A 10742-nucleotide genomic window follows, 5' to 3' on the forward strand; every position below is an offset into this window, starting at 1 on the left:
GGGTTCGTTGAGCTTCTTGGATGGCCAGCTTTTCATCTTTCATGATATGGGGGAAGTTTTCTGTTAGCAGTTCTTTAATGATCCTCTCTGTGTTTTCTGTTTTCTCCCCCTGTTCTGGAATTCCAATCAGTCGCAGATTTTTGCTTTTGATTCTATCCCACATAATTCTCAGGGTTTCTTCATTTTTCTTCATTCTTTTTTCTGATTTTTTCTCAAACAGAGTTGTATCCAAGTGTTTTTCTTCAGTTTCTCTGATCCTGTCTTCCATTGTTTCAAACCTGTTCCTCAGCCCTTCTATGACACTGTCCATTTCTGAGATCTTGTTGTTTATCTTTTGGATTTCTAATTGTTGTTTTTGTATGATTTCTAGTTGTGAATTTATTTTAGCGTATTTTCCATGAATTTGTCTGCCTTTTCCATGAATTTGTCTATTTTTTCCTCATTTTTGTCTGTTTTTTGCTTCAACTCTTGGATAGCTCTGAATATTAGACATTTGAATTCCCTATCAGTTAGGTCTAGTGCCTTGTCTTCTACTGGAAGGTCATCTGGTGTTTTATTTTGGACACCTACTGGAACCATCCTGTCCTGTTTTTGTAAATGTTTTGATATTATCTGCTGTCTTCAGGGCATTCAGTGGTTATTTTCCTTGTTTATTGATTGTAGATTTGTTTGTTTCATCTTGCTTTTTTGTTTTATTTGGTTATGTCTGAGCAGGCGGGCTGTGCGTTCTCTGTTGTTTGCTTGTCTCTGGGTGTGATACTTTTCACCTCCTTCTCCAATGGGCAGAGTCAGTCGTTCAGGTATGGTACAGCAGGGCAGATCCAGCTGAAGGCGAGTTGCTGGGATAGGTTTTTTGTGGCATTTACCAGGGGTGACACTGTGGAGGGAATCAGTGCAGGGCAGGTTCCAGTAGGTTGTGCCTGTGCTGCTTGGGAGTGTGATGTTCAGCGCACAGTGCAGGTAGGCAGGAAGGAGGGGGTAGATTGTGATGTGTGAAGCTAAGATAGGTATGGGAAAGATGAGAGAGAGGAGAGAGGAATAGGAGCCAAAAACGTACACACAAACAAAAAAGAGTGCTAAGTGAGCTTGCTATTGGAGTAGAGAGATGAGAGACTGAGAAATGGGGGAAAACAAAAATGAAAAAAGAAAAAGGGTAAAAGAAAAAAATGAATAAATTGACAAACTGGAAATGAAGAAAGACAAAAAGGGAATAAGAGAGAAGAAAACTAAATACAGAAATGAAAAAAAAAAAACCCAAAAACAAACAACCAAAAAAAAAAGAAAAAAGAAATGCCCCCAGGGATGTCCTTTTGCATCTGTGCAGGGTAAGGGACTAGCTTCCAAGCCACATGGTACTGCCTGGCTAGAAGGGGTTCCCAAGCCTAGAAAAGAAAAAGAAAACAAGCAAATCATATCAGAACAAATCAGAGCAAACAAACAAACAAACCAAAAAGCCCCAGGGGTCCCACCAGCATGGCGGCACCAGTCGGGAAGCAGTTTCACAGTCAAGCGGTGTTTCCCAGCCTTTCAGGGAGAAGCAAAGATGGCACACGGAGCCAGGTATTTGAGAGAAAGGCGGGGGAGGTGGTGAGAGGTAAGGAAGAAATCTAAAGAAGCAGAAAAAAGCAACACCAGCAGCCAACAAATGGCACTCAGGGAGCTGGCCAGTGTGGGTGGGTGGAATCCAAGCGGCACTGGGGGGAAGCTCGTGCTTCCTGGCCAGTAGACTGTGGCTGCAGGAAGCAGAGGAGGCTATGTGGAGGTGAAGAAGGGTGGTGGGGTGGGAAAGCTTATCTTGTGGGTTACCGGTTGTTCTGTCTCCTGCTGAAAGCTCTGTGAAGCTGCTTTCTTGTACCTCCTGTTCGCTGATCTCTGATAGGAGTCCAAGATGGTGGATCTGTGCTGCGGTAGCTGATAGGGGATCTCTGCATGTATCTTTCCTCGTGCTCTGTTCTTGGTCAGTTTCTTATTCCATTCGGTGCTTTGCTGAGTTTTTTCTCTTCATTTGATGGTTAGGGTTTCAGGATTGACGTGTGACTCTGTTTGACTTAGTTTTTATGATCTTTGCTGCAGAGGGACTGCATTGTGCTTCTGACTATAGCGCCATGTTGCCCGGAAGCTGAGAATGAGTTCATTCTAGAACAATCAAATTAGGTCTTTAATGGTTTTAAATACTGCATGTCCAAAATTGAATTTGACTTCAGAAGCTAATTGAGTATATGAAGTTTAAAAACAAATGAGTACCACACATTTTTGGATTAATAATGCAGTAAAATCAAGTCCTACCTCCGTTAGATCACATGTACCCCAGAGTCTGTTCACACAAAGCCATGATAGTACCAGTGTGGCATACATTTCGAAGATTCTGTTGGCAGAGAATTAAAGTGGAAGTTTGGAAGATCCAGTGAACATAAGGTTCAGAAAGGCAACATTAAGGGTAGGGGATTGGGTGAGTGGAAGAGTGAACTTCAGAGCATTTGCCTAAGTCATTGTTTTGAAGGATTTAATAATTCTAGATCTTTGTGATTTTCTGGAATAGTGTTTTTCAAACTGCAGATTGTGATTGAAATCAGCTTAGCAGTTTGTGTCCAGCATTTTGAAAAAATGAAATAGAATAGAATGGAAAATATCAGTGTGCATTTCATATAGTAAATTTAAGTAACTTTTGTTTCAGTTTTATTTAAATTGTGTGTGAATGCATCATGATGTAAAACGTGTTTCATACTGTGAATGACAGACAAGTTTACGATACTCCATTGTAGAAGAAGGAATATTTCTCATCAGTTTGAACTTGCACATTTTACCTATAAGTTCTCAGAGGCTTCAGGATTCAGGACAGTTGTTTTCAGGCAACTAAATTTCTGCCACACATTTCATCTGTTTAAAAATATATATACACCTGCTTCTCACTTGTGGACTATCTCATTATCGGACATTTCACATTTACGACAATAGTAAAAAAAAATCTACTATCTGACTGTTTTGTGCATTGATAGGGTGGTGGGCATGGCAGCAACAGCTGCGGTACATCCTCTCCCTCAAGGAGGGTCTTTAGGTGGCCTCGGGGAGCTGGGCCTTGCTGGCCAGTGCTGCCCTACGCCCGTCGCTCACTCCTGCAGGTGGGTTTACTGCGTCCAGTGCAGGGCCCGCCTCTTCAGGGGCCATGGCCTCCCAGCAGACGAGCAGGCAGCACCGAGACAGTGGTCACCTGTTCTCGGCTCCCAGCTCCTGTGTGGCCTGAGGCCCTACAGCTCAAAATTGCTGTAGGGTGAGAAGGGAGGAAAGAAAGAGGCATCGGAGAGGATGTTTGGAAGAAATGAGGATGTTTGGAAGAAATGCGTGTGAGTTTAATGACATCCCAAGGTGAGCCGAACAGGGCCTGAAGCCTCCACCTCGTTGGGCCTCTAATCTACTTTCTAGTCTTTTTTGTTTGTTTGTTTTTTCCCAACAGCTTTTTAAATTTTTATTTATTTATTTTAAGTTGTGCTTTAGATGAAGATTTACAGAGCAAATTAGTTTCTCATTAAACAATTAATACGCATATTGTTTTGTAAGATTGGTTGCCAACCCCACGACATGTCAGCACTCTCCCCTTCTTGACCTTGGGTTCCCCATTTCCATTTGTCCAGCTTTCCTGTCCCCTCCTGCTTTATCGTCCTTGCCTCTGGGCTGGTGTATCCATTTAGTCTTGTATACATGGTTGAGCTACATATATTATTGTTTGTTTTATGGGCCTGTCTAGTCTTTGGCTGGAGGGTGAACCTCAGGAGTGACTTCAGTACTGAGTTAAAGGGTGTCTGAAGGCCATACTCTTGGGGTTTCTCCAGTCTTTGTCAGACCAGTAAGTCTCGTCTTTTTTTGTGTGTGTATATAAGTTAGAATTTTGTTTTACATTTTTCTCCAGCTCTGCCAGACCCTCTATTGTGATCCCTGTCAGAGCAGTCAGTGGTGGTAGCCAGACACCATCTAGTTATGTTGGCCTCAGTCTGGTGGAGGCTGTGGTCATTGTGGTTCTTTAGTCCTTCGGACTAATCTTTCCCTTGTGTCTTTGGTTTTCTTCATTCTCTTTTGTTCCAGACAGAGTGAGACCAGTGGAGTATCTTAGATGGCCACTTACAAGCTTTTAAGACCGCAGACGCTACTCGCCAATGTAGGATGTAGAATATTTTCTTTATAAACTATGTTATGCGATTGAGCTAGATGTTCTCTGTCTACTTTCTGTCTTTATGCATTTGTCTATTCTAGATATTTCATATAGGTGGAATCGTCCAATTTTTGTCCATTAGTGTCTGGTTTATTTTATACAGCATGAATCCTGGTGGCATAGTAGTTAAGAGTTCGGCTGCTAACCAGAAGGTCAGCAGTTGGAATCCACCAGGCACTCCTTGGAAACCCTATGGGTCAGCCCTATAGGGTCGCTGTGAGTCGAAATTGACTCGATGGCAATGGGTTAATGTTTTCAAGGTTCATCTGTGTTGTTCATCTATGTTGTAGCATGCCTAGGAACCTCATTTCTCTTTATGGCTGAATAATATTGCATTTTATATATACTGCATTTTGTTTATCTGTTCATCTGTTGGGTGGTTTCCAACTTTTTGCTATTGTAACTAATGCTGTAATGAACACTGGTATACATGTGTTTGTTTGAGTCCCTGCTTTCACTTCTTTTGGATATATACCTAGGAATGAAATTGCTGGGTCATATGGTAATTCTTTAACTTTTTGAACAATCAGCAAACTGTTTTCCGTTAGCTGCACCATTTTACATTCCCACCAGCAATGCAAGAGGGTTCCAGTTTCTCCACATCCTTGCCAACACTTGTTACTTTGTTTTCCTGATAACTGCCACCCTATTGTATGTGAAGTGATATCTCTTGTGGTTTTGACTTGTATTTTCTTAATTAATAATTTTGAGCATCTTTTCATGTGCTTATTGGCTATTTGTATATCTTCTTTGGAGAAATGTTTAAGTCCTTTGCCCATGTTTTAGTTGGGTTGTTTGTCTTTTTGTTGTTGAGTTGTAGAAGTTCTTTGTATATTCGAGATATTAAACCGTGATCAGATATATGGTTATCAAATATTTTCTTCCATTCTGTAGGTTGTCTCTTCACTTTCTTGATAGAGTCCTTTGATGCACAGAGTTTTAAATTTTTGTGAAGTCCAGTTTATCTTTTCTTTTGTTGTTCATGATTTTGGTGTCGTATCTAAGACTCCATTGCCAAAAATAAGGTCCTTGAAATTTACCCTTATGTTTTACTCTAAGAGCGATATGGTTTTAACTCTCATATTTAGTTCATTGATCCCTTTTGAGTTAATTTGTGTATGTGGTGTAAGGTGAGGGTTCAGCTTCATTCTTCTGCATGTGAACATCCAGCTGTCCAAACACCATTTGTTGATGAAATTATACTTTCCCATTAAATGGACTTGACAGTCTTGTCGGAATCTTGTGACCATAGATGTACGGGTTTATTTCTGTACTCTCAATTTTATTCCATTGGTCTATATGTCTGTGGTGCTCTGGTTGGGACAGTGCTTAAGAGTTTGGCTGCTAACCAAAAGGTCAGCGTTTTGAATCCACCAGCTGCTCCTTGGATGCCCTGTGGGACAGTTCTACTCTGTCCTATAGATCGCTGTGAGTCGGAATTGACTCAACAGCAACAAGTTTGGTTTTGGTTTTATATGTCTATACTTATGTCACTACCACACTCTTTTGATTACTGGAGCTTTTAAGTTTTGAAATTGCCAAGTGTGAGTCCTCAAACTTCGTTTTTTTTTTTTTTCAAGATTGCTTTTGCTATTGCAATTCCATATGAATTTGACGATTGACTTTTCCATTTCTGCAAAACAAGCTTTTGGAATTTTGATGAGAATTACATTGAATCTTTAGATCACTTTGGGTGCTATTAACATCTTAATACTAAATCTTCCAATTCCTAAGCACGAAATGTCTTTCTGTTTAAGTCTTCTTTAATTTCTTTCAGCAATATTTTGTAGGTTTTAGCCTGCATGTCTTTCACCTCCTTGGTTAAATTTATTCCTAAGTATTTTGTTCTTTTAGATGCTATTATAAATGGAATTATTCTCTTAATTTTCTTTTCAGATTGTTCATTACTGGGATATAGAAACACAACTTATTTTTGCATGTTGATCTTGTACCCTACCAGCTTTGCTGCATTCGTTTATTAGGTCTAGTGGATTCTTTCGCATTTTCTACATATAGGATTGTGTCATCTGCGAATAAGACAGTTTTACTTCTTCCTTTCTAGTTAGGATGTGTTTTGCATTTAAACCTTTTATCATACTCCTTCTGGTTCATGCCACCAGCCTGTGTTAATAACAAATAATACACAGCCTCAAATGTAGAGCTTAGAGGGAAAGTCCCTAGAAATCAGGGTGTGTAAACTGAAAAGGTGTGTAAACTTGAACTCTTCTCCATGTGAAAGCCTACCAAGGACTGTGTTAAGTCAGGGTCCAAAAAGGCTCATCAGTAGAGAAGCTTGAGCTACTGTGGTGCTTTCAGGAAAAGAATATATTAAACAGATACTCCAATTTAGGAAAAAAGCCCACACTTAGCCTAGACATGATTTGATATTTTATCTTATACCTTATTAGTGCCTTGTATTTTGTCCCTCAACGCTGCCTTTAAGCACAGAGCAAAGCTCAAATAAATTAAATATCCAGTATTACTAACAAGTTTACAGACGCTTACCACCAGTGTGTAAGATACTGCAATATGTCAATTTAGTTTTATCACTTAATAGAGAATGTAACCCTTTATGTCTTTATATAATGAAGTAATATATCTTAATTTTAGCAGTCTTACTTCAAAATCACGTTCTTTTGAAGGAACATGATTTTTTCTATAAATGGTTTATATAGTTGCTGAAGGGTTTATTATCTGTGTTGCTTTATCAAAATAAAATTATGAAGATTACTAAATGTTTACTTACAGAAAGTAAGATGTCTGTTTATAACAACTGTTAGGCCCAAAATACACTTTTGCTTTTACATTCAGTTCTAAAGGTGGTGGTGGTTGTTGCTGTTTTGTGCTGTCGAGTAGTACTGCCCCATAGGGTTTCCTAGGCTGTAATCTTTACAGGAGCATATTGACAGGTCTTTTCTCCCTCAGAGCTGCTGGGTGGGTTTGAACCTCTGACTTTTTTTGTTTAGCAGCCAAGCATTTAACCATTGCACCACCAGGAGGATCTTTTGTTTTTAATGTTAATAATTTCTTGAATTTCTTATATTCTTTCGTGGATTACCTTTTTTGGTGTGTGTTAATTACTTTTTCTGTTGAAGCATGTGACAATAAAGATTTTGGTGTAAGGAAATTTTGACAGTTTTTCATATGCATTCTTTAAGATTAATTGTACACTTTATTTTTTTCTTTAGTTGATGATCAGCTGACTGTTCACATAGATGAAAGCGGATGGGCTTGTCTGGTCTGCAAAGAGAAACTCATTATTTGGAAGATTGGTCCCTCACCCATTACTAAGGTAATGGCTCTTTAGAGAGCTAGAAGAAAATAGAGGAGAGGGATACCAACTGTTTCTTGATTTTGTCTGAATTTTTTAGGATTGATGGAGGATAATAATCTGAATCTACACAAACATTATGGATTTGCATTTTCATAGTGATATGAAATACTGAGCATGCACACACATTTATGTATTGGAAAAAAGTTGCTCCTCTTTAATAGTTTTTTAAAACAAGATCCATGTCATTTACATTTAATAAAATTAGAAACGTTTGAATTTTTAGTGAAGTCACGCTAATTGGTGTGCCTAATGAAGTCTAAGATGAAATGCTCTCCAAATAAGCTAATGAACTTATTTCTAAGACGATAGGCTATATTTCCTGAATCTAGTGAATGATGCTTAATAAAATAAGAAAATAATACTAACTGCTAGTTTAACTTTCAGTTTTTAATTTCTAACAGAGGTGTTATCTTGTCTGTCTAGTAACTTATCCTTAGTAACTTTTTTTCTGTTTGTTACAGCTTAGACATACTTTCTTGTATGACTTATTACTCACTGGGCCATTGTTCCATGGGAACTCAGGGGCTCCTGCTTGCCTAAACTGCTCAAGTCTTCTGGCTCTGTGCTGCCACTGCCTGGAAAATAGTATTTGTAGTTAGGAGGAATAGGTGAGGGAAAAGTCCTGGGGGACTTGCTGAGTTGACCGAGGGAATCTGCTGAGAGTCTAGGAAATTCAGTACAATTAATCTGTAGTCATGCTGATTTTAAATGTCAAATAACAAATCAAGACTAGAATGGAAAAGTTCCAGAGGACGCCTAAGCACTTCTCTTAACCAGTACATTTCTGTAGCTTGGGAAGAAACTATACTAGTTGATATTCAGTGTCTAGTCTAGTGGTTAAATGTTCTTGATTTTATATCCCTTAAGATTCTTTGGAGCCCTGGTGGTGCAGTGGTTAAGAGCTATGGCTACTAACCAAAAGGTTGGCAGTTCAAATTCACCAGCTGCTCCTTGGAAACCCTATGGGGGCAGTTCTACTCTGTCGTATTGGGTTGCTATGAATCAGAATCAACTTGATGGCAATGGGTATAAGATACTTTGTTTTTAACTTACTGAAAGCCATGATGAAAACCTGATCAAAAAGAGATGTGAGAAGAAAGAATATAGAATGGAATTTCCAACAATGAATCAGACCTAAAATATTCAGAGAAAGGAAATAGAGTCAGATGCATATTTGAAAAATTGGATTTCATGTGAAAGATTTTCTGTTTGTGTTTGTTCTACAGTTATCTCTGTGTAAAGAACTTCAGCTGCCACCTAGTGATCTCCACTGGAGTGCAGACTTGGTGGCTCTGTCTTACTGTGCTATCTCGGGTGAAGCACATTCGATTCAGGTAGGTGACTTAAGTGCTTATTGAAATAAACCTTTTAAAATAAGGCAGTTCTGAAGTTGGAGGAATCACCTGATCCATTTTTAAGACGTAACGATAAAGCTACAGAAATCAAGACACTGTGGTATTGGCAAAGAGATACAGGTCAATGGAACAGAATAGAGTACAGATATAAAGCCACACAGATATGGCCATTTGATCTTTGACAAAGATGTAAAAGCAGTGTAGCATTTCAGCAAATTGTATTGGAATAATTGGTCATCTATGTGCAAAAAAATGAATTTTCACCTAAACCTTAGACTTTATACAAAGATTAACTCAAAATGGATCAATCATAGATCTAAATATAAAATGTAAAACTATAAAACATTTAGAAGAAAACATATGAGAATCTTTAGGCGAAGAGTTCTTGGAAATGACACCAAAAGCATGATCCATAAAAGAAAACAATTGATAAATTGGACTTCATCAGAATTACAAACTTTTCTCTGCCAAGGCTACTGACAAGAAAATGAAGAGAAAAGTTACAGACTTGTAGAATATAACCAACAAAGGACTTGTATCCACAATATAAAAAGAACCCTTTAAGTTCAACAATAAGAAAACAACTCAGTTTTTACAGTGGGCATCAGACTTAAATAGACACTGCCACAGAGGATATAAGTTAAGCAAATAAGCACAGGAACATCATTAAGCATTAGGGAAATGCAAATTAAAACAAGACACCACCTGTTAGAATGGCTAAAATAAAAAATTACTGGTACTACCAAGTATTGGCAAGGATGTGGAACAACTGGAACTCTTATACATTGCTGATGGGAAAGTAAAATGGTATAGCCACTTGGTTTGGCAATTTCTTACAAAGTTAAACGTATACTTCCCATATGACCCAACAGTTTCTTTCCTGGCTATTTACCCTAGAGAAGGTAAAAGTTATGTTCAAACAAAAGCCAGTACATGAATGTCATAGCAGCTTTATTTGTGATATCCGAAGCTGGAAACAACTCAAGTGTCCTTTAGCATGTGAATGGATAAACCAACAGTTTACAATGGATTACTACTCAGCAGTAAAAAGGAATGGACACTTCAGGTGAATCTCAAAGTGAGTGAGATAAGCCAGTGTCAAATGGTTGTATACTGTATGATTCCATTTGTTTGACATACTTGAAAAGACAAAACTGTAATGATGGAAACAGTAGGTGCCAGGCATTAGGGATAGCAGGAAAGTTAATGTAAAGGGATAGCAGTAGGGAGTTTCGGGGAATGATTGAGCTGTTCTGTATTGTGATTGTGGTGGTAGTTACACGAATCTATTGCTTGTAATAAAATTCATAGAGCTATACACCAAAAGAAAAAAAGTAAAGTTAAATTTAAAAAATTAAATTAAAAAAAGGAGTTCTTATTTCTGGTTTTCGTTACTCAAATAGTAAATTGCCCTGATTTCTTTATCAATGTCATCAGACTTCCAATTTTTATCTATTTATTTCTTGATTGATTGATTGATTGATTGTACTTCATGTGAAGGCTTACAGAACAAATAGTATCTCATGAAACAATAGTACACATACTGTTTTATGACATTGGTTAACAACCCCACAACATGTCAACCCTCTTAACTTCTCAACCTTTTTTTTTGGTGAAAATACACATAGCCAAATATACACCATTTCACAAATTTCTACATGCACAGTTCAGTGACATTGACTATGCTCTTCCAATTGTGCTTCTATTCTCACTTAAGATGAAGGCTTACAGAACAAAATAGTTTCTCATTTTACAGTTAGTACACATGTTGCCCTATGACAATGGTTAACAATCTCACAACACATCAACAATATCCTTACTCAACCTTGAGTTCCCTATCACCAGCTTC

General features: G+C 38.1%; 1 protein-coding gene across 2 annotated transcripts in view; it reads left to right on the forward strand.

Annotated features, from left to right (window-relative positions):
• NUP133 (nucleoporin 133) overlaps positions 1 to 10742 on the forward strand; it is a 95381-nt gene that overhangs the window by 12818 nt on the left and 71821 nt on the right. The window contains exons 1-3 of one of the 2 annotated variants that reach the window (XM_023738478.1): positions 7410 to 7496; positions 8000 to 8146; positions 8765 to 8872. Coding sequence is in view for 1 of the 2 variants with exons in the window: in XM_004384119.2 (XP_004384176.1) it covers positions 7393 to 7496; positions 8765 to 8872 (212 nt within the window). In the remaining variant the exon portion in view is untranslated. Of the gene's footprint in view, positions 1 to 7392; positions 7497 to 7999; positions 8147 to 8764; positions 8873 to 10742 lie in introns of those variants that run through there. The other variant, XM_004384119.2, reaches the window with a different exon arrangement.

This window comes from Trichechus manatus, unplaced genomic scaffold (assembly GCF_000243295.1).
Source record: "Trichechus manatus latirostris isolate Lorelei unplaced genomic scaffold, TriManLat1.0 scaffold00117, whole genome shotgun sequence".
NCBI classification, from domain to species: domain Eukaryota; kingdom Metazoa; phylum Chordata; class Mammalia; order Sirenia; family Trichechidae; genus Trichechus; species Trichechus manatus.